This window comes from Chelonoidis abingdonii, chromosome 2 (assembly GCF_003597395.2).
Source record: "Chelonoidis abingdonii isolate Lonesome George chromosome 2, CheloAbing_2.0, whole genome shotgun sequence".
Lineage (NCBI taxonomy): Eukaryota > Metazoa > Chordata > Testudines > Testudinidae > Chelonoidis > Chelonoidis abingdonii.
The window spans coordinates 164078738-164106512 of NC_133770.1; the positions used below are offsets into that span (position 1 = coordinate 164078738).

At 39.7% G+C, this 27775-nt stretch overlaps 1 protein-coding gene across 2 annotated transcripts in view; it reads left to right on the top strand.

Annotated features, from left to right (window-relative positions):
* Nucleotides 1-27775, top strand: part of UNC5D (unc-5 netrin receptor D) — a 341781-nt gene that overhangs the window by 303730 nt on the left and 10276 nt on the right. For both annotated transcript variants that reach the window (XM_075062773.1, XM_075062774.1), the window contains 4 exons: nt 13107-13275; nt 14605-14832; nt 17845-17994; nt 26045-26209. In XM_075062773.1, coding sequence (XP_074918874.1) covers nt 13107-13275; nt 14605-14832; nt 17845-17994; nt 26045-26209 — 712 coding nt within the window. The remainder of the gene's footprint in view (nt 1-13106; nt 13276-14604; nt 14833-17844; nt 17995-26044; nt 26210-27775) is intronic.

Consider the following 27775-nt stretch of genomic DNA (forward strand, 5'->3'; position numbering starts at 1 on the left):
CCATATGGTTAATTCCATACAGTAGCTTGATGCTGTTTATACTTCATCATGTAATTTTCTGACTTGTTTTCATATTTTATCATCTGTTCCATTACCATTAAGTGCAAATTCTGTTTTTTCAGTCTGTTACCAAGAACTGTTCTGAAACCCAGCTCCCCTTCAATCTTTGCCTGAGGCCTCCAACAAATTTCCCTGCTTTAGCTCAGTAGGTGCGAGGATTGGATTTATTAGTCTCTCCATCACTACCACTGGCTACAAGATGCAGTGGGACATTCTGAACAACATTCTTACAGTGTAATTAAATAAGCTCCCACTTATTGCGTGTTTCTTTAGCTTCCTTCAATTGTGCTTTCATAATTTACATTCCAAAGTGAGCTGAACAGACAAGTTGCATTAATAATTTTGGTGGTGAATTTCAAGCTCTTTTTGGGGGAGGGGTTGGAGGGCGGAGATGCATCCTCTGTATAGAGGGGCCAGAAGCAGGCTTATGTATCTCTCAAGCTCTATTTTTAACTCTTGGCCAGTCTTGGACCACTGTTCAATTCCTAGAGGTTTGTCCCTGTGAAGCATTAGTGGAGATGGAGAAGGCTCTTGTGTCCAAGGAAAAGAGCACTTAGTCCCAGATTCCTAAACAAAGTCATTCTTCTCTTTGCGAGCGGTGATAGACAGTTTATATTGAATACAGGTACAGGAAAAGTGGACAATATTTCAAAAAAGTAGTGATGTAAAAAAAGAAAACTATTGCATATAAATATTTGGTTACAGTAGCTTAGATAACTAAATAATTGCAGGTGTTTTTCCTTTAAAAACTAAGAGGAAGAGCAGTCTGTGGATTTTAAAGTCCAGAGATATTTTCCAAAACTTATTGTGAAACCCTTTTCTGCTTTTCTCTGATAATCTGAACTCCTTTGTGAGAACTTTTATATTCCATCCCCATCTGCTGCCATAGTATTTTGATCATTTTCAGTGAAAAATTAAGATATGTGAAGGAAAGGAGGAAAAAAAGCAGCTGTTTCATCTGCAAGGATTATGCAGAAGTGAATTAAAATGGGTTAATTAAATACAAGTAGCAAACTTTGCCTGCTGTTTTATTTTTGTGGGCAGAAACAGGGGTGGTGAGAACCAGACCAGAAAATTACTATAGGGAGGTTTGTTTGTTTTTTAATACAATCCTATAAAATGAAACAAATGCAAACACTGATTTATTTTTCCATTATAATACAGGCAATGTTTCCTTTTCAAATAACGGAGACAGTATTGATACAGCCATCTTTGCTTTGCTGGAATAAAACAGACTTGTTTAGCAGCAGCAGCATCCTGTGCTGATATGCAGGAAACCTGGTTGCCTTTTGTTGCTCCTGGTTTCTTTTTCCCATGGCAGAAAAAGCTGCAATCTCTGCAGGGTGATACTGAGTTACAGTTCTATGTCACTTTACTGACCGTATTCATTAAGCAGCCACCTCTCGAGTGAAGGGCATCAGCCATGTGGACAGCTCACTGTACGGCAGTGGATGAAAGGTTAAATTAAGGTTTCAAGTTAAGAATGTTTGTTCCCTTTTCCTTACAAAAGTTCTGCTCTATGTAATCATTTATGATTCAATAGCAGTTCTAGTAAAGTTTCATCCAAAATACTGTCCACCCTCCCTGGTTTTAAGATATCACAGTCTAATTTGTTGTCTACGTTAAGTGGATAGGATCATAGAATATCAGGGTTGAAAGGGACCTCAGGAGGTCATCTAGTCCAACCCCCTGCTCAAAGCAGGACCAATCCCCAGACAAATTTTTTACCCCAGTTCCCTAAATGGCCCCCAGAACAGATGTACCTACATCTTAAGAATGAAGGGCTGCATTGACCCTGGAATGTACGGTTCCAGGAAGCCATCGGGGGCAGGAATCATGTCATCTTATGCATTGGTTAAGGCGGAGATTGTTCAGTATATTGGATTACTCATTACTATCACCTCCTTCTTTCAACCCCTGTGAGGAGAAGGCAGGCATCAAAACACATTCTGAATTAAGCCCAGGTCTTTCCCCCTGCTCTGTTTGCATTATCATTTCAAAAACCAAACCATAATTTTTGTCTTATCATCTGTACACTATACCAATTCCTACCACAAATCATCTTTGTTGGCTGTGAATTGGTGTCATCCAATCCTCTGGAATGCGGGTCTTGTGCTAAATCTACAAGAAGAAGAAATCCATGTCTTAAAATGTTCCAGAGTCTTGAAGCACAGCACTCCTGGCCAGATCAGCTGTGGAACCAGTGATCTCTCTAAGAGGAGTCCAAGCCAAAGGTCTCATGATCATAACTATGTTGTCTGTCACATAGAGCCTCAAGGATGGGGCTGGCTGCTGGGGCTTTATAACGGATGCATTGAAAGGCTCCCTGAGAGGAAAGAAATAGGCAAGCTTGCTCTCAAAACACCATACTTCCTTTGATGCTGGCAAAATACATTGGATATTGATTTCTCAGAAAGTAACAAAAACCCTGTTGATTCAGGCCCTAACAAGAATTAGAGTGAAACATCTCTTGCCTCCTTGCTTAATTCTCTCTCTCTAAACCTGATTAAGCTGCTAGCACTGAGCAGGAGCCATATTGTGTTTAAAAAAATAAAAATAAAAAAAAAGCCAACAATCTGGTGGCTTGCTCCCTGAACATCACTGGAGTTACCCACACACAGCCGGGAACTGTGGCTGGTTGGAATTAGTGCAGCTAGGAATATGTTATTTGCCTGACAGTGCTGGGGATTCTTCCCACTACTGTTGTCTCCTAGTGAAATAAATTAATAGCCACATAGAGACAGGGATGACACAGAAAATCTGGATTCAATTCCAGCCCTGTCACCAATTCTTTTTTATGGCCTTGGACAAGTCATTTAGTTGTCCCATGCCTGCATTTCTCATTTGTAATATAGGCTACATCTACACCAAGGTGACTGGCATGCGAGTGTGAGCATCCTCATTGCAAAGCCATGTCTGCATAAGTATGTCCTCACTGCTTCTCTCCTGAGTATGACTGGGACACAGCCAATGGTTCTTTGTGCTGAGACACTTTAGGATTCTTTCCCAGTCAATTGTGTCAATTGCTGGGGGTACTGTGGAAAGGGCACTAGAGGACTATTAGCACCAGAGTGATTTTTCACTACATTGCAGGTGGGTTCCAGCCTAAGTTACAGTGAAGCCTGGCCTTTAAAAAAACCCTCCCTCTGGGCTTAAGGGACCTCCAAACCTGGCTCAGAGGTTTTGCTGTGTAGATGGCAGGGAGGAGGGGGAGTTATGATTAAACTCTAGGTAAGAGCCCAGTTTAACTGTACTGTGTAGACATACCCTTGGAAATAATGTATCCTTTCTCCTATTCTTTGTCTGTCTTGTCCATTTAGACTTTAAGCTCTTTGGGGCAGGGACTGCCTCCTACTGGGCTCCTAACAGAATAGGAGTCCAGTTAGGGTTGCCAACTGTGACTGAAGCTGTTCTGGGAGATATTTTTTTTCTCCAACATGATGTAATATCATTTTCTTAAAATATCCTATTAAAATCTCCTGGATTGCTTTCAGTATTCACCAGGAGATCAATGCTGATTCCGGGAGACTCCAGGCCAACCCTAGGTCCAGTCGTGGGTGGCACCTCTTGGTCCTATTGCAATACAAATAATAAATTAACTGCATTCAGAAGCAAAAGACTGATCAATATCGGCTACTTGTTTTTCCATGCAAAGAGTTTGCACACTCACTTAAAGGAGAAATAATAGCTCTATTAGGAGCACCATACATTTCCTTTACTATTACTTTTGGGAATAGCCAGTGATGTGCCAGAGTCCTCATCAGCAGTGATGTTTCAGGATTGGAAGTGAATCTGTAGGACTGGAAAGCCAGATGTAGGTAGAGTGTCTGGATCATAAATGAATACAGGATTCTTAGCAGACAATGAATTTGGCAGTGCTGTGAGTATTTGGCAAGAGAGTGATTGAAATCTATTCCCCATTGAACACCACCCCCCACAAAAAAGAATAATAAAAACCTAGGTCTGGATTTCCAAGTGGTTTTGACACTTTATGTGATAGGTTCACTCTTACTGAAGGTTTACACAACAACTTCAGCCCCCCCCCTCAAAATAAAAAAAAAAAAAGGCAAGATGAGCATGTTAGGTCACAAAATGCTAAACAGTACTTCATTAGTAGTGACAGCAGCTCCACACATTAGAGCACAGAAATGATTTAAGAACCCTTAATCAGCTATAAGATTTTGACTAGAAATTGTGCTCGCATTCACAGCAGCTGATTCCTGAACCCCACACGCTTTTCACAGCTGTTCATGCAGAAGGGCTGGAGGGAGAGGCGACTTTGTGTGGTCCTCTTGTCTCATATACTAATGTTCCAAAACAACCTGTTGCCAACAGCAAGCCTGGAGAGATTTAAAAGAAAAATAAATAAAAATTGCATGCTGGAATTCAATTAGTTTGTTGGGGAGGGGAGGAGAGAGAAGTTTGCCAGCTGTGTCTCCTCCAGCACTGCACATTCAATAGTCAATGCCATGTATTATTGGGGTTCAGAAAGAACAGGATGACTACTGTAATAAAAACACTCAATGCACTAATGGTTTTTGCGTAGCCTTGACAATTTGACATTCACACTTTTGTTTCTTGGGGAAGAACCACAATGCTGTGAGTAAAAACAATTAAAAGGGAGTGGGGAGAAAGAATAAAAACTGAAAGTAATGAATACAGCTATTCAGCTCTGTTGAGGGATTGAGTGTGACATGCCATGCCAAATCAATCCACTCATTCACCAACATGAACATCCTACCTCCAGAAGTGGCAATACCTGACATGCATGGGGGAAAAAAATTGCTATACCTCCCCATTTCTATGGCTTAATGAATGCGTGTAAAGTACTGTGAGATGCTCAGAGGGAAGGTTCTATCTAAGTGCAAAATATTGTTAGCTTACAGTTACCCAGATTAGAGTAATAGAAAGTTATTCAACACAGAATATAGGTCAAATACAAACAATAGGGCTAACCCAATTACTACGGGCAGAATCTGCCCCCAAGTGTTCAAATCTTGTCTGGTCACTATTTTCTTAGGTCTCTTTTTTTTTTTTGTCCCTCTGACACTCCACAGTACAAATTGCTATGATTTTAACAGTGTATTTTCATACCACATTGCTTGCAATATGAAAGTGATGAGAATAGCCCAAATGAGTCTTAATTAAAGATGCAGCTGAAAAGATAACAATGGCTTGTGTTCACTAAGAGGTTTGAATAACATGAACCTTCCTTCACTAAGGGGAAAACCACTGGTTCACGCATCCAATTGAATTTTGAAAAGGGGCTCCACATAGTGTAACTTTGCCTTATTTGTGTATGTCCTTTCTTTTATTGCCAGTTCTTCTGGAAGAAATAGCAAGTCCTATTAAGGTGATTTCTCATAAACATCATTTCCACTCCAGTTAATTGCAGCATAGTTAAAGTAGTAAATGTAAGAACTTATCACCTGTTAAACCAGAACTTCAAAAGACTGCTGAGTGACAATGGACCCAGTAACTACTGCATTATCTTAGTTGTAGCAAATATAAAATGGTGCTCATTTCCCCAAATGAGATGACTGGTTGCACACTGAAAACGGGGCACATAAATGAATACCGTTGTGTGTGCTCAGATTAGAGACAGATGTATCACATACAAATATAAGGAAGAAATAGGATCACTCACTGCACAGTACTAGAGTTTTGAGACATTCCTTTCCTAGCAGGGCAGTGGAATTGTGTTTGTGTTCATAGAATTCTCCCAACAAAGCAGGAAAAGTTTGGCAGGAGTAATAGAATTCTGAGGCACAGGGTTGTCTGTACACAAGTCTAGTGGCCCATACCTGAATTGCTCGCCTCTCTCGAACAATGCTAAGTCTGACTCTAAAGACATTTGGAGGAAAAAAATGTATGTAAGGTCTTGGTATCCCAACATAAGTGCATTTGTCTGTGTTAGGTTCTGATATAGTTTCGATTACCATATTATCTGAGTATATCTGGCCTGTATCACTTAAAATAAAATATCCTGTACAGGTCAGGTCAGCTCCTTAGCTTGTGAACTCAGAGCAGGGGCCACTGTTTCTTAAATGTTTGGAAAATTATTAGCAAGTTGTGGGTGCTACCGTAAGTAGTAGTAATGTTTAATTTACACTTTTTCCAACATATAAAATGTATTTAACTATTAGTGCTAAAGCTGCACTGTTTCTAGAAACACCACCCATATACATGTTTATAGATATACCAGACTGTCACAGGTTGGAGTAGAATGAATTAAAATTAGGTCAGAGTATATGGAGGTAGAGGCGGAAAGGAGCTGATTGAAAAGATTAGAAGAAGAAAAGTGGAGGAGGGAAAATTCCAGGATTCAAGGTTCTATTTGCCTATTTCTCTCTCTGACATTCTGGTTTGATTGCATTCCAACAGAAGTGTGATGATTCCATGATAATCAAATGCAGTAACCTACACTGCATTAAAAACTGAATGTATTTCAGATATTCATTGAATTGTTACTTCCTAACCTCTATATAAGGTATGGACACTGCTTTACACTGTGTATGTGAACTGGTCATTTAAAAGTTGATTTGCACGTAGTTTGTAAAAGTCTAATTTGTTAAATCAATCAATTCTTCACAAATGTGTGAGAAGACAGATTAATTCAGGTTTACATATAATATGTAACTTATGCAATATTTCTGTTGACTTTTGTGTTAATGTAGAACTTGATACTAAAAACTGGGCAAAATTCCTCACCCCCACCACATTTATTGCCCCCAAAACAATAAATCATAACATTCTGTTGTAAAGGGGATGGTGCATGACTGCCTATGGCATATATTTTGCTGTTTGTTGCACTTGTCAAAATATTCATTTTTAAATGGATTTTTAAAATAATTCATTTACTTCCTTTTTTCCCCCAAACCAGTTCTGGTGTTTATATTTAACAGCTTGAGGCAAAAAAAAAAAAAAAGCGCACATTTATGAGTCTGAAGTAACATAAAAGTTAGTATTTCTGTCACCCAGAGACTGAATTACCATGGGAAATCTAGATTCAAGGCACAGATATTGGGCCTCCATGTACAGAGCTAGAGCTCTTTGGCTTCCTTTCTCTAGGCACTATGTTTCATTCAGAGACAAGATGCCATTAGCTCTGTTACCTTTATATGTCACATTGATTGGTGGTCTGTTTTTAGCCGGTAACAATAAAATAACAAAAGAGTAGTCGTCAAGTGTAATCCCTCTCCTCCCCTTCTCCGCTAACATACCTTGCATCCAACCACACTGAGTTAAACCAAAGAGCCTGCTAGAGTTTGAGTGTGTGCACATCTTTAGCACCATTCCCATCTTTCTGGTTTCAGTGCCTTTGCAATATGTAAAGGGAGAACAACATCTGGCCTGTACCCCCTGCTGATGATGATCTACCTTCCCTCTAGAAGATACTTGAGCAGCCACTTCTACAGCCAACATAAATAGTGCTTTTAATCGGCACCAATTCTTCTCTTGCAAGTTAGATCTTCTCCATAACATTCTCTCACTGACTTCAGGCCTAGAAGCCAAAGCCCATTTCAGGATCCAGATCTCCCAGCTCTGTAGCTTGGAGATTGAAATACAGACTGTATTAGTTTTTGTAAAGGGAAATCTTAAAACTGTTCCCCCCACTCTGTGGGTAATAATTCAAAACAGGGCAGCATCAGGTTCAGTGAGAGCACTAGACTGTCAGTCACAAGGGATGGGCCGCAAACAAGGAGGCAGAAGTACTGTGAATGATTTGGCTGATTGTCCCAGCATTCACACCAGTGAGTACAATGTAGGTAGGCTTGAAAGAATTAGATTTTTCAATAAATGTCAGTTAACGTTGATTTCACCAAATACACAGTGACGAAAAAATATTTCCCTCAATAATAATCAAAATGTACAGATAGGCAAAGTAAAACAAGTTACTTTAGTTTGTAATAGTGTTTGATATAGAAGTAACTTTTCATATCACAAAGTAGATCTCCTTATAACATTTCAAACAAACTGCCAACATCACATGCCAAAATATGCAATGTCAATTACTGTTAAAACATTGTCTGACCACCCCATAATTTCTCACAATTGTGAAAATTTAAAGAGATAAAAATAAAAAATTCTTAACATATAATTTGGTGCCACTGTGAAAATTACATCAATAAAAATGAAAATATACTTAAAATAAACATCCATTGAAATGATGAAAAAAGAAATGAATGTCTGCCAAATCCAAATGTAGCCACTGAGGAAGGCATGCTGGTAAAATAAAATTAAAGGCCAGATTCTCAGCTGTGCTTAATGTCTTTTTCAGGTTGTTAAGAATGTGATAATCACACACCATTCGCTTATATATGTACAGTTATTGCAGGGCCTGGAAGAGCAGTGGCAAAAACTACTGTTAAATTTCTCTCTGGGATATCTATGGTTGCTTCCTCGGTAGGTGGAATCTGGGAATCCACCTTCTCCTAGGAGTCATCTTTTCCTTCAACTGTGTTTCTTAGAGACAACTTCTGCTTCATTTCGGATCTACCTGCTTGTGTGTCTGTTCCATTAGAACATGGCGTTCCATATCAAGACAGTATGTAGCATATTAAAATTACCTTTATGCTGCTGATAGGCATGGTGTTCCAAAAGATGGGCTAGAAAGGTGATCATACCAGCATTAATCTATCCTACCGCTAAGTTAGAATAAGAGCAAAATATTATCCTGCAGTTATGTACCACAGCATAGAAATAGAACCACAGATTTCTTTGTTTATGAATTAATATGAGCAATGAAATACATTGTGCAATGTTTGAAGACTCAGGAAATGTTGTACAGTGTAATGGTTGGAGCCAGGTATTGTGAATGTGGACTCCAAAGTTCTCTCTTGCTCTACCACAGACTTGCGCTGTGACTTTGGGCAAGACAATTAAGCCACAATTCATCATTTGTCTCCACCATGCATAGTTGTGCAAATTGGGTGGTAAGATGCTACCAGGTGAGAATAGTAGTACAGTGAACTAACTTTTAATCATTGCCTGGAACCCAGTGTTGTCATTTACACCAATGCCTCTGTTTTTGATGCCCAGTTTGAAACATTTTTTTGCTTGTTTTCCAGAGGTGCTGAGCTCTGAATGACTTTATTTGGCGTTCTGGGTGCACAGTGTCCCTGGAAAATCAGGTCCAATGTGTCAATATTGGGAAATCAAAAACTGAACCACTCAAAATCTGAGGCCACCTGTTTCAATTTGAGTTTTAACCTCTCTGTGCCTTCTGTAAAATGGGAAGGAATAACATTTGCCTCATAAGGACTTTGTGAAGCAGCGTTCAATGTTCACAAGGTATTTGATTTCTTATGACACCTATCATATGAAGATTACATCATATTAATATGAAATAGATTTAAAAAGGAACTACTAGGGCAAAGAAATAAACTTGCTTTTTTTATTTTTATTTTTTTTGAGTTTCACAGAATTGAGGCAAGCCTTGGTTTATTTTGTGGGGATTTATAAAATTAAAAAATGGTTCCATTTTCAGCAAAAAATATTCCTTTATTTTAGAAAGGAAATGTTTTTGAAATTTTGAAATTTTTGTTTGATGATCAATTTGATCTTAAAACATGGAAATTCCAAATCTGTAATTGAGATTTCCACACACACACCTCCAATAAACCCCACAACCAAAAATCCACCATTTCCTCTGAACTGTGCAAAAGGCAGAATATTGTAGAATAAAATAGCCATTTTTTCATGTAGTTTCACAGAGAATAATTTCCTATTTCTCCACAGCTCCATTGCCTATTTTTCTTTTATTTACTTGAAACCTGTGAAGCTCTTGATTTTGATGGATTTGGCAGGATTAGATCTGGTTACTGATTTGTTTATTATGCACCCAAGGGAATTTTCAATACCTGCATCTTGTAATGTTTCTCTTCCCTGCCTTGCTTAATAAATAGCCCTGAACTGCATCAGGTACCTAATACCTTGTTAGTTGTTATAGAAAAGACTCCTCCTATTTGCAGTATCAGAGGGGTAGCCGTGTTAGTCTGGATCTATAAAAGCAGCAAAGAATCCTGTGGCACCTTATAGACTAACAGACGTTTTGGCGCATGAGCTTTTGTGGGTGAATACCCACTTCGTCAGATGCATGCTAACAGGTGTTTTGGAGCATGAGCTTTCATGGGTGAATACCCACTTCGTCAGATGCATGCATCTCACGAAGTGGGTATTCACCCACGAAAGCTCATGCTCCAAAACGTCTGTTAGTCTATAAGGTGCCACAGGATTCTTTGCTGCTTCTATTTGCAGTAAGTGTGAAAGTTCATCTAATTAGTTGATTTCAGTTCATTTGTCATTAAATAATTCCCAGAACTCCCATATGTTTGTATAATATGTGCAACAGGGGGATGATTCTCTGAAAGCAATTAAATTGCTTGTTGCAGAAGAGATTGTCATTGGTCATTCACACACATCCCTACTATTACTCAGTCAGCAATTACACTGAGCCACAGTGACCGTGGAAGGCTGCCAGTGACCATTATTAAGGCTATTCTATTTCAGTGATTGTAGCTCACAGTTTACTTCTTCGTGGGGAGTTTTAGGCCACAAGTGTATTGTCCAAGTCCATTTCACATCATCCTCCAGCCAGCCAGCCAGACGTCTTCCTTTCTTTTTGTGAGTGTTTTGTTTTCTTCTTGACACTTCAAAAACTTGACTTATTGGGAATCATCACCAGTAGCATGACTAAAACTCTCAATCCACAGCCCCTGAGGGTAAATGTAGTGTTATTTGCAGCTTAACCTATATTTTGTTCCCAGTATGGGAGATGAATTATCCAACTTTGTGCTGGAGGTAACTTTGGCAAACTTCCTCTTTTCTCTCCCCCCCCCCCACCTGTATTTTGTGCATTTGTCAGCAGCATCCATTTGGCATAGGAGGTAAGAGTTGAAGGATGTGTGCCTGTTGTGAGTGAGATAGGACAGAGATGCACCTACCAAGTTAAATAACTAGGGTTTAACTCATTCTCTGGAAATATGCTATTGTTATCACTTCCAGCAGCAGCATCAAAATGGAGATAAGGAGATAAAATGCACCAGTCATTCCTGAGTTACAGTAGAGAAGGGAGTAATAATTGAACAACTTACTCAAAATAAATAAATAGCAGTTTTTCTTGAAAGTTTCTAATAATTCCAAGACCATTTCTATGAATCTGTAAGAAACTCAGTGCATCTTTTATGAAAGTTGTTTACGAATGACGTTTTGTGCTGTAGAGAGAAGTTTCTTCATAGTACTCTGAGGTTTATTTATTTATCTCTGTTTAAATAAATTGAAATATTTTAAAGTAAATAACTATTTTCTTTCAAATATTTCAAAGCAATAAAGAAAGCATTTGAAAAATTAAATCAGATGTGATTGGTAAAGGGTAGCATTCCTTGCTGGTTGATTTCATTTATTCATTTTGCTAGTAGTGAATTATTTATGAACCATTCATGACTCTTGAAAAAAATGTGGTAGTCACAAGCATAATTAAAGTACTTTGGATGAATACATTTTGACACTCTGAGTTGTTGCTGAACCATCCATTTGGAATACTTGCTATGACTTAATCCAGCAAAACCCTTAAGCATATGCTTATTTTTAAATTCAGTGGGACTACCGATAAATGGAACATTAAGCTTGTGCTTAAATGCTTTACTGAAGCTGGGCCTATTTGTGTTGTGTTTATTGGTTATCAAAGCCATGTGGTGGTGGTGAGTTTATGCTCCCTGATTGGATGACAGACTTTTACAGGGGAGAATGGCAGACATACCAAATTATGCACTTCTTGCTTGAGTTTTTAGATAAACAAATGTAACGATTTCTCATCTCGTTCACGAATCCCCCAATTAATATTTTGACTCCTGTAACAGCATAGCAGATTCAGCCTATTTATTTGTGAATATATTTGTATATCCAGTTTTTTTCATTTAAGCCTTGATCCTTCAAACACTTGAGCTCATATCTAAGTTTATTCATGTGAGTAGTCTAATTGACATTACTTAGCCTGTCAACTCTTTGGGGGCAGGGACCATCCTTTTGTTCTGTGTTTGTACAGTGCCCTGGTCAATGACCAGGGCTTCTGTCTGCTACAATGATATAAATAGTAAAAATCATGAGTAAGGTTATGCACATGATGCCAATTCTTTCCTGTCTTGTGTCTGTGCAATCTCACTGTCTTCAATTCTATGGGCAGATTTTGGCCAGCAATTATCATAACATTAGTAATAAAAACCCAAGCCAGAAGGTTGAGACATGGACTCAAAATATAGTCCTCAGATAAAATAAAGATAGGGTGTAACATTTTAAATGATGCCACTTTTGTCTAAAAATTGAATCAGACCCTTTCTATCACTTCCATTTCATTGTTTTGCATATGTGTTTACAATACAGAAAGTGAGGGAAAATTTATTTGTGTGGGATGGAGTTAAATTTAGGTCTGAATGCATGAGCAGGGAAAGAGATTCATATCAGATACTGTATATTTATAACAATGTCTGCTATCTCTCGATTACCTATTTTGTTCTATCAGCAGAATATAAATATGTTCTCAAACCAGGAAAATCATACTCAGTCTGGGAAAATTTATGAGAGGCTGTATTTTTACATGATAATTTGTTTTATCTTTACTACTATGAAAATATTATTGATGACAAGAAAAGAATTAGATGGTGATATTGCCAGCTGGTGCATGAAATAGGCCTTACTTATATAGAGTAATAATAACATTGTATTTGATTTATTCAAATATAAAAGTACTTAAAGAAACGAAATCCTGAACTGACCAGTGGAGGATGGCTTATATGTGGCCTAATAAGTGTCTTTCATATCCAGCTTCAGATTCTATACTGAAATTAGCACAGTACTTGGTTTTCCATTTTGTCTGTGTAGCAGATGGCCGAGACACTCAGATTTTGGCCACAAATATTTTAGATATTTGTGTATTGAAGTTAACATAAATTAATTCCATTTTGATAAAAAATGCTAGATAAGTTTTCACTCCTTTTAAAAAACACTGAGATTTTTTTTCTTCTTCTCATATTTATTTACACATGAAGTCTACAGTCAGAAGGCACAGAAGTTCTTCTTGGTCCAGAAGTCACATGTGGCCCTCCAGATGTGACTGTCGCCACTCCTTTTGCCTTGACTATACCGCATTGCGCAGAAGTAAATTCTGAACATTGGAATATTCACTTGAAAAGAAGAACACAACAAGGGAAATGGGAGGTAGGTTTAAACTGCCCCCCTCCAAAGGCCCAACTGATGATGAAAATATAAGATACAATCAGCCAGGCTGAACTTAAGAGCTAGTCAAATGGGGATGGTGGGAAGAGACAGATCCAGATGTTTTTAAAATCCTTTCCTCCCACTGCAGTTCAAAAGTGATGAAAATTTTCACTGCATTTTATGATCTTGTCCCTGTCATGTGATTTAGGTTTAGCCTCCCAAAGGTCACATGACAGGGGTCAGTATCAATTGACTCCTGTTGTCTGCTGTTTCTAAGCCATTAAGAAATTCAAGTTGGTCTAAACTCTCCTTGGATACCCACTCATAGCTAAACGTGACCAGTTGGGCAAAACTTTACCATGATGGAAAGAGAGGTAAGGAATTCCTTAAGAATTGAAGCATTAAGTTTAATATTTTTACCCAACATTTCTAGAGTAGATTCTTCTTGGACCCTACATATTTCATGCTGTTGTGTATTCCATTTAATTGGTTTCCTCAATGGATTACCCTGTGTCAGAAATGTATGCAGGTTTATTATATGCTGCATAAAGTAGTTCCTATTTTCAGTTCAAGCTTTCAAAGTATCAGTCGACTCAACTGAGTTTTTCCATTTTTCCTCAAGTGGTAGGAAAAGCCCAATAGTAAAACCATGCATGACTTCTTAACCTTCTCTGCCTGCCCCTCCCCAAGGATTTTATTCTATTTGTTTCACTTCTCTGCCTCATTTCAAGTTCGGCATAGTTCTTCTATACTTGATGCTGTTGCATTAGTACGCAGTCAGTTCCATCCACGCTGGTTGCCAGTATTCAAGGACTACTGAGGAAGAATGAAATATTGCAGTGCAAATTCCCCAAACTATTTATCTAATGACAATACAACATGGCAAAAGGGTATGTGAAGACAAAATGCTGTATTTTTTTGGACCAGAATAAACATCATCTTGATAGATGCTATAAGAGGATGTTAGCTGCAGACTGTTGTTCAAGGTTTGCTTATTGACTTCCACCTTCAAGGTAATTTCTTAACCTGACATTAGGAAAAATTAGCTAGCTAGAATCCAAGAACACTTAGGAAGATGCTGAAATTGCTTATGCATGATGATTATTACATTCTGCGCACAATGGATTCTGCACAATTTATAGCCATAAGCGCTGCTGCTGACTCAGTGCTAGATTGCATAGACTTTACTCATTCAAGTGTTCACAATCTTGCCCATAAAGTATTTTACGTTTCAAAGAAATTAGAAAAAATGAAAAGAAACTAACAGAAATATCACGGCACCTGTTCTAAAAAGCCTTCTGATTTTGAAATATGGTTTTCATTATATAGGAAGTGATGTCCATGGAAGAAGAAACTACTTCCTGCTACTGCCTATTGGATCCTTACGCCTGTCACATTCTCTTAGACAGCTTTGGAACTTACGCTCTCGCTGGGGAGCCCATCTCTGACTGCGCAGTTAAACAGCTGAAAGTGGCAGTGTTTGGCTGCATGTCTTGCAATTCGCTGGATTACAATCTGAGAGTGTACTGTATAGACAACACCCCTTGTGCATTTCAGGTACATTACTTCAACTCATGAATTTTTCTACAGAATTGTTACCATGTATTATTTCTATTACTGTAGCACCTTAAAGCCCTTGTCATGCCTGAGGACCCCTATACTAACATAGAACAAAAAGAGGGTCCCTGCTCCACTTAGCTTTATGCTGCCACTCATCATATGTGATTTAATTCACTGTTGAGGTCACTGGACTGGAACTCAGGAGACCAGGATACTACTCCTGGCCCATCCACTGACCTGCAGTGTGTCTTAGCTCCAGACCACTTAAAATGTGGGAGAGGAAGCCGAGGCACAGAGACATGAAGTGATTTGCCCAGAGACACTCTCTCAATATTCATTTTCACTACACTAAATACAATGGGGTGTTACTGTGATAACAGATACTAAAATATTGGTCGCTTACCCTGTGATGTGTAATATTTACCAGGGTCGTTAACCTTTACATTCTCATTAGTCATTTCTCCCTTTTTTTGAATTGCAGCAAGAATTGGTAGGGTTTTTTTGACTCTTTCCATAAGAGTTGCACAATAATTGTGCATAATATCTTTTAAAAACCTCAAATGGAACCCTGTGGTAGTTAATCAAAATTAATATAATTTTTTTTCACTTGGTGTTTCTGTAAAAAATGCATTATTTGGACTTTGCCATGGCTGCAGCTGTAATAAAACACTTGTCTTTCGGGAACAGAGATGAAGACAGTTGTGACAGCTGATTTTTTTTTTCCGATTTCTGTATTTTACATTACAGAAATATGGCTCTCTTAACAAAACACACTCTAATATCACTATGTTTTTAATAAAAGAAAAGCCACCAAAGAAAAGCTAGTGGTAGCTAGAGAAGTATGGTAGCTCTTCACTCACTGCCAAAAGATGGATTGTATGTACAGCTAATATCTAGTAATATTTGTCTTAGAATTTCATTCACATTTACCAAGGCCCCAGTTCTGACCTTGCATACAAAGGCACATATAGACACCCCTAATTTGCACTGGGTCAGAAACTCAGCTGGTATAAATCTGTGTAGTCCATTGACTTCAGTGAAGTTACAAGAATTTTAATCAGCTACAGAGTCTGTCCCATTGTTGTGTGCATGTATGCCATAATAATGAATGTTCAAAACAGTAATACTACAGGGTTTCAAAGCACTTTAGCAAGCAGAAATTCCAGAAACCAGTATTCTGCAACAGAAGAACTGTGAAAATGGCACATATGGGAAAACCAGAAACAAGCTTGTCTTATACAGAGCAAGAGCAACCCACTATCATTTTTTTCAGACTCGTTCTTTTAGCATGTGATTCTCTTGCTGAATGATTCATCCAGCCGGAACTTTACTGAAAGAAAACAAACAAAAAAGCTTGATTTAATACGACCATTTTGGTTCAAAAATTGCTGCTGCATTCAAAAAAAAACAATGAAGGAGTCTAGAGGGTTTTCCCCCTTAATGTTAATGAAAATAAGTAAATAAGACATGTCTATTTATAATTTAGATCTTGTTTTTTTTAAAAAAACATTTTTAAGAATTACCATTTTTTCCACTTACAGAAACCAGTACATGTTGTCTGTACATAAGACAATTATATATTTATGAAATTCTATTTTCTCTATAAATATCCTATGTCAGTTCAGTGCCAGCTTGTTTTTAAATATAGACATTGAGTTATTATCAGAAAAAATTCAGCAATAAATAAATAGAAGCACTAGTCTGAGTCAGGACTACTGGGTTCTGTTGCTCATTTGCAGTACAAGCTTACATGCCTCAATTTGTCCATTTGTGAAACAGGGATATTCCTGTTCTTAATATAGGTGTTATTAGCAAAAAACAATGAGGAGTTCTTGGGGCACCTTACAGACTAACACATTTATTTGGGCATAAGCTTTTGTGGGCTAAAATCCACTTCATCAGATGCATAGAGTGGAACATGCAGTGGGGCTGTATAAGTAGGGAGGTATACCTCTTTGGGGCAGGATTGGTCTCTCTTTGTACTTCAGATGGTGCCAAGAGTATCATCAATACTAAAGGTGACATCATGGAGTAACCACAAGCCCTGAGTAAGGTTGCACTATTCCAGGGACCAAACTGTGACTGTGTTGAGACTCAAGCTCTGATTCCCCCCTTCCTCTACCAGGGAAGTAAACTGTGTCAGCACTTCTCCATGTACACCTTACTTCCCCCTACACTCTGCCTTAGCTGCTCTAGCCAGTATGTGGGGGACACGTTAATACTCCCCCCACAGGATGAGGAGTGGCAGCCCTACAATATCTGATCTGGGCAGTCTCCACAGGTGCACCCTACTCTTTTCCTTGGGTCACAACTTAGCCCTATACAAATAATAGTCCTGTACACTGCTACTGACGTATAGGAAAAGGTCCAAGCCAGCCCAGTCCAGATGTGTGAAGCTGCAGCTTTGACAGGCCCCAAACCAAAAGAATCATCAGATTTTTCCCCTCCGCTATTCTTTGACATGTATTATTTTTTCTGTAGAACATGGATGCATGTGGAATTTAACACATGGGGTGCAATCCTTGTCCCACTCAACTGAATGGCAAAACTCCCAGGGCTTGATTTATAAAGGTATTTAGGTGCCTAAAGATGCAGATAGGTACTTAGGTACTTTTGAAAATGCCACTGGGTTCCTGAATTCCATAGATTTCTGTGAGATAGGTTGCTGTGATCTGGATGCCAGTCCCCCAGGATTTGGATTGAGCACAAGAGCCACCATCCAAGCAGGGGGGAAAGGACTGATTGACGGTGGAGAACGAGATGGAGAAGGAGTTCGGTCCCTCTGCCTCTGTGTGGTCCCTACATATCGGTGCCAACTCACCTTATCAGGGCTATGTAGCACAGACTGCATTGCTGCTGCCTGTTCTGTTGCAGTGGCACTATGGATTCATTTTCCAGGGCTATCTGGCACCTTTAACGAGCATGCGCATATGTTAATATTGATATTTTCAATAGTAAAGACCCCATAAGCCTCATCTTTGTTTTGTTTTTTCTTCCCGGCTCCTGTAGGAAGTAGTTTCAGGTGAAAGACACCAAGGAGGACAGTTGCTGGAGGAACCTAAGTTGCTGCATTTCAAAGGGAATACTTTTAGTCTTCAGATCTCTGTTCTTGATATTCCTCCTTTCCTCTGGAGAATTAAACCATTTACCGCATGTCAGGTACTTGTCAATATTATACTTTTTAATTCAGAGGCAGTATGAATTTTTGCTAGTAAATGTAGAGTGCAGACAAGGTAGCTGCCTCTTTTATTTTGTTTTCCTAAGAAAAGCGTGGATTTAATCTCTGAGCAGCCAACAAAAATGCAACGATGATTGTGAGAAATGAGGAATGAAACATGTCCTGTAAAGCACAGTGGTTGTAAATCTCTCTGTTTACAGAAACATACTTTTATTTTCCCCCACATTGCATTTGACTCCAACTAACTCCCTACATTTGGGCTCAGCATCATCATTTCTGTTAAGAGCAGTTTTTCAATATCAGTAATTGAGTTGCCATTCCTGGACTTAATGCAGACAGTGAATGATCAGCTGAAATGGAGTGCATGTCTGGTTGCATTTACATGCCATGGTTTGAACCCATGACATTCATACATTTAGGCTTAGAAATGATAGAGCAGCAAGTTCTCCTTGCTGTAATGCATTAATTAAAGAGGCTGTCTAAGATGGAAAGAATAAATCAAAGTGAGGGAAAGAGCCTGTCAGATGCATTGGTCCCTGAAAATTTTAAGCAATACATTGGCACAAAGCGTGTTAAAATAAAAGAGAAGAGCTTAATTAATATGTCATTTCACATACCCTGCAAGCAAGTAGACAGAGAAGAGGAAAGCAGAATCTCCTGTGATCTCTGGGCAAAATTTGCCCTAAATGTATAGGCAGATTGTCCTAAATATCAGTGACACTGAGCCAGAATGCAAGCTCTATGCTAGAAATACAGATCATAGAGCATGAAGTTAATTTATGCCATGTAACTTAAGTGGAGGAGGAAAGAGAATGTCATTCCCACAACCTGCTCTGAAGTAGTATCAGAGTATCTTGTTCTATTATGTTAGGTTTGTTTTGTAAACTATAAAAGAAACAATCATCATCTATAGGCACACCTCCCACTTGTGTTAAACACACATTAAAATCTGTAGTTATATGTGCATTACTAAACTTTTCTGCTAATCACAAGGTAGGGTTTGCTTACCCATAGATAAAGGCACTATAGAGTTCAGTTAATATCAAATCTACATCACCTTCTAATTAACCCATCCCAGAGAGTACAAATCTTGCAGTACAATCAAGAATGATTCAAGGCATCATTAGAAATAGTTTGCTTACAGAAGACTCTTCTAATAAAGGTGGAATGCAGTTGCACTCATTACTTTTGGGGTTCTTTGTGCTGTAAGAGAGGGTGGAGTATCTTTCGCAGGTTCCACTATAAAGAATTAGTATCATTTAAATGTCCAGTATATACAAGAGCAGATCTCATAGCGATACTGGTGGGGCTTAAATGAATTTGCACACCGTGGCGCCTACAGCAAAGCCAACACATTACAATGGAGAGAATTCAGTTCCCTCTGCCGCAGCTAGTGCAGCAAAAAACTAATTTCAACAACCTTACCAGTAGATAATGCTACTGTTCAGAGGGATGTATGTTCTCAGACTCCTATACTGACCAGTGAGCACAAATGTTTGTAGTTTCAGTGCTCCTAGAATTCTACATTTTAGCCTGACATGGCTTATTGCATGGACATCTGCAGTGGGAGGCTGCAGTTACATAAGAGAGTAGGAATCAGTCATTTAAAATTAGACTGGATGACAAAGTCTAGCCAGGGGAGGATAATGTAGATGATCCACTGGGATCTTTCCAACTCTCTTCCCCATGTTTCTGTGTATTTAAAGATTTCAGTGAGAGTTATTTCTGGCTGTTGCTTTCTGCAGAATGATGTCTTTAGGGCATTATCTCCTTGCTGAATGAGAGTCCCCGGTATGTGCAAAGTGTTGAGAGTTACTTGGAGACCCCAAAGCATTTTGTGTGTGGTTCAGCACTTTCTGTAATGCCACATACAATTTCTATGAATAAATATATTGTATATGGTGTGTTAAACCTAGGTATCTGTATACTCTGCTGGCAAGCAATATTCTGGCACTTCCAGGCCAAATTGAGCTGCAGGGTGCTGTTAAAACAAGTCCTGATAGCCATGCAAATTTCTCCATATTTATCTTTATGGGTTGTAAGGGCCTCACTTCGCTGGATCTAATGCAAGTGGCACCCTCCAAAATAACTATTAAATGTATTGCTGAGAGAGAAAAATATCAGATGAGGGAGCCATATCCCAAATAGCCGCATTTAAGTAATAAGTGCTATGTCTGCTCTAAGAAGAGTGAAGAATGGGATGGATGGGATCAGGAACCTGCGTGAGTTTTACATGTAGTGCTCAGATTACCCACTCTTGCAGCATTGGCAGCAAACAAAAGTGTCTGCAAAACTTCTGTCATCTAAATGGATTTGACAGGATGATATTGAAGCTGAATAAATATTTGCATTTTATAATTGTGTGTAATTTGAATGACTTGGATGGCTGAGAAATAATTATTGTTTTTTAATAGGAATTGCGGCACAATTTGCACTAACATCATATTCTCTGCTCAGTGGTCTGTGATGAATCTTTAGATCAGCTGACAGCTTAAATTTGGGCCCTGCATGAACAAATAAATGTCACCAATTTCTGTCCTCTAGAAGCCCAACCCTGAGCCCTAAGGTCCCTTTCTCCAGGGCTCTGCAAATTTCTCTACAATTTTGACTCCCTTTTTATTTCATGTCCCACCTTCAGCATTTGCCCCCCAAAACAAGGAGGGCTGAAAGAAGCTCATGTTGACAGCACTTAGCGTGCTTGACATTTTACAGAGCTGTTAAAAGGCCCTGTCCCAAAGAACTTACTCTCACTTGTTGGGTCACATCTACAAAGGTTGTAATGGACTTTGTGCAAGGGGAGGATAAGTACTATTGATACCACAGATAGATTGTAAAATCTCATACTTCAGGCCATAAACCAGTCTCTTACATCAGAGACCAGAATGAGACACACTGTGAGAAGCAGACTATCCCATGTCTGCCTCCTGTGGGTTCTTACGCACAAGTAAGTCTATAAGTGCTACATTTAGCGCTCCAAATGAAAGCAAAGATGATTACACTGGAAAAATCTCATTACAGTGGCTCAATTTTTAATAATTTTTTAATGTTGTCTTTATCATCATTGGTATCTTGCTACTGACTCAAGAGCTAAATGTAGCCATGGATAGATAGACCTAGGGCAGACCCAGACTAGCACTTCCCATGTTCCTAGCTTGCAGATAATTGGGTTTGGTGTGTGCATCTTGATTGTTCAATTCAAGTGTGTGTATGTGTGTGTGAGAGAGAGAGAGAAGTAATTCAGTTCTTGGAGAGCATGTGGCAAAGTTGGAAGGGATTTGAATGATGACCCAGTGGTGGCTTCATAAGTAGACAAGGATTTGTTCCTTGCAGAGTGGGCAGTATGCAAGAGGCATGGAAGTGAGAGTGAGGTAAGGAGCATGTCCATGCCCTCCTTAGCATTAGGCAGGAATCGGGTGCCCTTTTTGCCTGACAGGAGCTGTGTGCTGCTCTGTCTGGGTGCTAAGATTCCAGTGCAGCATGGTCTGGGAGTGCTGAAAGCTGTGCTCGGTCTCCCTTATGGTAGCTTTTGTGATGCCCTAAGACCACCAGGTTTGCCTAGACTGTGGCAGCTTTAACTTTTGTTTTGCAACAGTCACCTGCACAACTGCCTGGAAAACAGGATGTTGAACCTGAAGCAGATAATATAGAGGCAAGGGCATTATATGGGCACTCAGGTCTGCTCACTTGAAATTCAGAGGAAGGAGGAACCTGTATCTGAGTTTCCAGTTTAGAAAAAAACTTTCTATGAAGTAACCGAATGCCATGGCAACATGTCATAATAAAGTGTCACCGCATGGTGCACTGCCAGAGTCATGCCCGGCAAGCACACTGATGTTAGATCCCTCTCTGTGGATTAGGGAGAAGGAGGTGAGCCGATTGTGCTGCTTTTTGTCTTTGCAATGGCAGGAGGCGCAAAGCCTGTGGTAGAATGCTTTTTACAAGTTGTGAATCAAAAGGAAAAGCGACGGAGGTTAATCCCACAAAAGATCCAACTGTACTGGGGGAGAGTTTTCATGAAATATACCAGCTGCATTTGGTCATGTTGGGAATCCCGCAGGAGCAGACACTTAGAGCTTGGGGTCCCTCCCACCACTTTCACAAATGATAGGGGAACCCCTCTAGAGGGTGTGCATCAGATCAGGATAAAGCTCAGACAAACAAGGTATGAAGCCAGACAGCCATCTTCCTTAAGTAAAAAGCAGCTGTTTTTTCCCAGCACCTTGTGTGTCTTGGAGGATCCAGAGCCTGTCTCCTGATAGGAGATGATTTACATTCTCTCCATCTGGTGGGAGCCTAATTATAATGAGGAATCGAACTAAAAGCATTTCCACAATACTTTAAACATTCAGAACTTCACAATGCTTTGTCCTCTTGTATTACTTTACACATAATTCTCAGCTCAGCGAGTTCCCACATGAGTCCCTCCCCACTCCGAACGAAACCAAAGATGATTACTCTGGAGAAATCTAATTACAGTTGCTCCATTTTTAATATTTTTTTAATGTTTTCTTTATCACCATTGGTATCTTGCTACTGCTAAGGACTCAGGAGCTAAATATAGCTCTTCTAATTACTACTTACTGCATCATTTTGTGTAAACCCTGACAGTCTTGAGAAGATGCAGAGTTAGCTGCATTTCAGGGATGAGTAAAATGATCTCTAATATGTATCAGCCATACCTGCCTTCAGAAAGGAGCAATGATATTTTTGTTTGGAAAGTGCATTGATGTCTCCAATGGAAGCGGCGGTAGAGATACAAAGTATCATCATATAATTAGTTTCATAGGGGATATAGATTGCTGTGAGTGCAGCGAGTCTTGTATACAGATAATCAAAAAAAGGGGCTCCTCTTGGATAGAAATGGTGTAGAGAAGGGAGGTAAGGAGGAGCAGCTCATGTGTTTTCCACTGAAATGATGTATTAAAGGTCACACTTTATGTTTGACCCTGCCAGCAGGTAGGGGATCTTGGGGGGCAATTACTGCACTGGTGGGGTGCAAAATGAATTTTCCCTGTTTTTGCATTTTCTTAATAAAGTTTAATAGTGAGAGGTATGGGGTTTGTTAAGGTAGACAATTGGGGAGGAGTTTCTTTTAGTAAATAGTAGGGGGTTTTAATAGTGGGGTACAATACAGTTGGTAACCAATTAACACTGAAGTATAAATGTAACAGGTAGCTAACAATCTCTATGTAAAGGGTGTGTCACAGCAGCATATAGCCAACTAATAGTTATGGGTTAAAATGGGTCAACAGTAGTGGTAAATGTACAAATGTGAGGTCTGCTAGAGACAAAAAAGGGTAACCAATGGGTTTTATGCTAGAGATCAGTAATACAATGAGGTTTGGGGCAGTAGGAGCGGGTGAACATGTGGGGGAAGGGATTAAAAGAGAGAGAGAAAGGCAGTGGTAGAGGAATGAGGTGGGGGATGGGGGAAGAGAGCACGTGAATGAAGCAGAGACCAGAGGTAGAGCCTGTGGAGGAGATTTAAACCAGGAGACACAGAGAGCAGACAGGTTGCAAGTGTAAACCGCAGAGAGCAGCAACCAGTGACTGGGGAGCTCGGGGTTGGGGGGGGGTTAGGGCGGGACGACAGACTGGGAAACAGACTTAACCTCATTATACAGAACACAGCAAAATCTTATCTATGATCTAACTTAACCAAGACTACACAAATTAGCAAGTAACAGGTTAAAAAATGTTGCATTGTGTTCTCACTTACAGAGCACAATACAAACATTCTCTAAACCTAACAACCACAGCTACGCAAAATGAAATTACAACTTATCTAGACTAAGAACCTGATTCTAATGGAGCACCTTAGCAGCAGTGCGGGGGAGGCTGCAAGCTGGCAGCCCAGGATACAGTCCAGGAAGGCACAGCCCAGCAGCGGCAAGGCTTAGCTTGGGTCTGTCTGCTTGGGAAACAAGGCCAGCAGCTAGGACAGGGTGAGCCTGCAAGAGAGAGAGCTCTTAGCAATTCCAGGATGCAGCAAACATAGAGGGAGAACAGCAGTAGATCGGAGGATGGAGAGAGGACTCAATTCGCTTTCAGTAATCAGGAGATCTCCAGCACAAATTCATTGTTTCGTGGGAGGGGTTTAAACGGCGGTACGCTTCAAAAACAAACGAGAGCGGAGAGAGGGCCCCCCAAAGACTCCTAGCTGATCAGACCAGGTGGCAAAGCAAGGACCTTCTCCGGGGTCTGATCAGAAAATGTCTGGTTTTAAAGGCAAACTTAGGCAGTCAGTACTTTTGATTGGCTCCTCTTGATACAGGGGAGGAGAGGAGGCAGGGAAAAACTGCAGGTGAGCATAGGCATGCCTGGGCATGTTCTGAGTCACAGGTATGACTCATATGCTTAACTAGTTGGCCATTTCAGGTCTTGCATTTCTGGGCAGCGCCCCCCACCCCGAGCCTGGGTCTGAACAAAGGAGCTAAACAAAGAAGCAAGAAGCCCCCTCCCTAGGCAGGGCAGTGGCTCCAGTTAGTCTGTACAAGCCATCCCTATGAATAGGGCTAAGACTTTAGTTAGCCCAATGGCCGGGAGGGGCAGCCACCAGCACAAACAGAAGGAGAAGGGAAAGAGGAATGCTAGCCGGGGGACAGCTGTAATAGACAATGTTAAGGTTCAATTTCTAATTAAGTTACATGATTTAATGAGGATTAAATTATAATTAACCCTCTTATAACACTTGATTAGAGTCCAGCAGCTAAATGGTTGCTTACAGTCAGCTCTAACATCTTCTACTGATGTGAGTATAGCCACTTAAAACACACTTATGTCTATAATATGCTTTAGCATCAATTAATATTATGGTTCCATTTGTAAAGGGTTAATAAATTAAGTATGACCAGATTAAATCTGATTTCTGTTCTCTCTTTCAGTGGCCAGCTCTGAACACTTCTCAATTAATATCTTTCTTTCAGTATTTACGGAACTAAAATTTAAAGAAAACACAAGCAGGGAAACCAACACGGATGCAAAATATTTGAATCTGCATTTGAAACCCAATTCTCTTCCTTTATGTTAAGATAATGGCTCATCTGAGCCATTTTAATGCTTATTCCCCCAAACACACTTTCTAATTTGTTGTGACTTCAAACAAAGTCCATTAAATTAAAAATATTTAAATTCCTTTCCCTGTTTAGATGCAAAGCAAGGATACAGGACTTTCCCTCAATATTTGCAGAGTGGGGTGAGAGGGCTAATAGGATCCCTTTCACAACATTAAAATTCTAAGAAAACTAATTGCCCCTATTAGGCATATGTTTTCCTGTGCACTTCCAGACCCTCATCATCATAGGAAATCAGGGTAGCCAGGAATGCCTGAAGTTTTATACTGAAACATTACAGTGTGGGTTGTGTTGTGCATAGATGGTATGAATTCAGAAAAGAAGCAGTGTGAAATGGTCCAAAAAGCAAAGAAGAAAAAGATAGGGAAATGTGTCTTGCATTCAGCCTGTTTTCCTTTTAACTTTAGCCTAACTGTGAGGTGCAATGTGCTGTATATAAGTATCTCAAGAGAAGTGGCTGAAGCCCCATCACTCTGATTTAAAATTGGACTAAAGGCAGCACTGGAAAATGTGCTGTACGGATTGATCCTGCACTGGCTCATGGAAGACTGGTTGACCTCAGGGAGCGGTTTCTTCCATCTCCAGTTTCAAGGATTCTGTAATGCTTATTGTGAAAGCTAGAGAGGCCCCACAGTGGGGCAAGAATTTGGAATTCTGGAGTTTGATGGGGTAATAAATAAACTCCTCTGAGTGAAATACATTTCTTATTTTGTTAAAAGTTAAATTTCATTCCACAACATGGATGACGAGAGAGTTTGCAGTAATTTTAACATTGCAGTTTTCAATTGGAATTGACATTAATTAGCTTTGTGCTACTCGACATTCACAGGGACATTATATACATGATTCTGCTGGAATTGCTTTTGTAATAATTATTTATCTCCTGCTTTACAGTTGTCACAGCTGCTCTCTCTCTTCCTTCTCCTTTCTGTTTCTCTGGGATGCATTTCTTTCACAGGAAGTTCCTTTCTCTCGTGTGTGGTGCAGTAACCAGCAGCCACTGCACTGTGCCTTTTCACTGGAGCGTTACACTCCCGCAACCACACAACTGTCTTGCAAGATCTGTGTTCGGCAAGTCAAGGGCCATGAGCAGATCTTACAGATCCAGACATCTATTCTAGAGGTAAATTTTTTCTCCTGGTTCTGTTCCCTATTCTGTCACTAAGTTGCTGCATAACATTGGAGACAACCCTGCCTCAGTTTACCCTATGTAAAATAGTGTTGCCTTTATAGCTGTAGCCAGCATTTCTCTGCTGGAGAGTGTAGCTTTTCAGCTCAACTTCCCAGTGGAGGAGAGGTAATTGATGTAGAGTCTGGGTATATTAGAATAGTAACTTGGTTTATTTACACACCCACACCAGTCATTGAACTGAGGTGGTCAAAAAACATGCAGGCAAATCCTGCCATTCAAGAATCTCAATTCCTAATGAGCAAATTTTGCCTCATGAATTGACTTTAGTCAGAAAACAAGAGAGAGGACAAAATCTGCTGCTGCTCACACAACTCCCAAACTACCATCACCGCACAGCTTGTATTACCAAACCTGAACATTCGTTCACATGTAGAAGGACTTGGAAGGCTGTGCATAGCATGACCACCTGGTGATGATTGTCGTAACAACAGGTATCTCATCTATGCCTTTGGGGCCTCCTTTATTAATGTGAGAAAAGCATTGTGAGATTTCTGGGCAAAAGGCACAATATGCATGTGCAAAGATACATAACTAAAGGCATTATGCAGAGGAAGAGGGACTAGATAGGACCATAAGTAATAATCCCATACAAAGATAATTTACTGTGGCAATAACAGACTGGCCTGAAACAAGTAGGTATTCACAAGTACAAAGGAGAAGAGGTAGGGCACATTATATTGTGCAGATGAGTGCAATGAGGCATGGACAGATTTTAGCCACAAGGCTATCCTTTCTACCCCCTCCTTAACTCCAACTCTAGAATATAGTTATCTGTAGGCAGGTACACTCAGATATATCCTGATTGTGCAGGAAGTCCTTGCAAACAGACTCCTGTATCCTTGCAAAGGTCATTGCAGGATTGTGGCCTTATGTTAACTCCGTTTCTGGTTTCAGTGCTGGATTTTTATTTTGGGCCTCCAACATCTTGCAGATCATCATGTTTAGGACTAACTGTTTTTTAAAACACATGACAGCAGCATAGTACTTAGATGCCATGACTCAATTTGCATTTGTTACCTTAATATTAAATAAGAGTTTGTTTGTGATCAGCATGGAAAAGGCCCTCTTCTGAATAATCTGTGAAAACAGGCTTCTCCTATGAAGCCTCGTGGTACATATAATACATAATCTCTGTGCTGGATTTCAGAGAAAGAATATGAATTGTGGAAGAGGTTATCAGTATTAGAGAGAGAATGTTGAAACTTTCCAAGGATATGAGAACAAACTTTACACAGCACTTATTTTGTCCCAGAGGTTTCTAACAAATACAAAGGTGACAGAGCAACAATTTACAATGTGGTGAAGCCCTTTCAAAAAACCAGGGGCGTATCATAGCTTTCCTACTCATATTTGAACCTTAGCGTTCATAACCTGAGAAGCTAGCATGAACCCCTCTAAGCTTAATTATCAGCTTAGAACTGATCTCGCTGCCACCAGCCAAAAATTCCAGGGTTTTGGCTCCCTCTGGTCTCCCCAAAACCTTCCCTGGGGGACCCC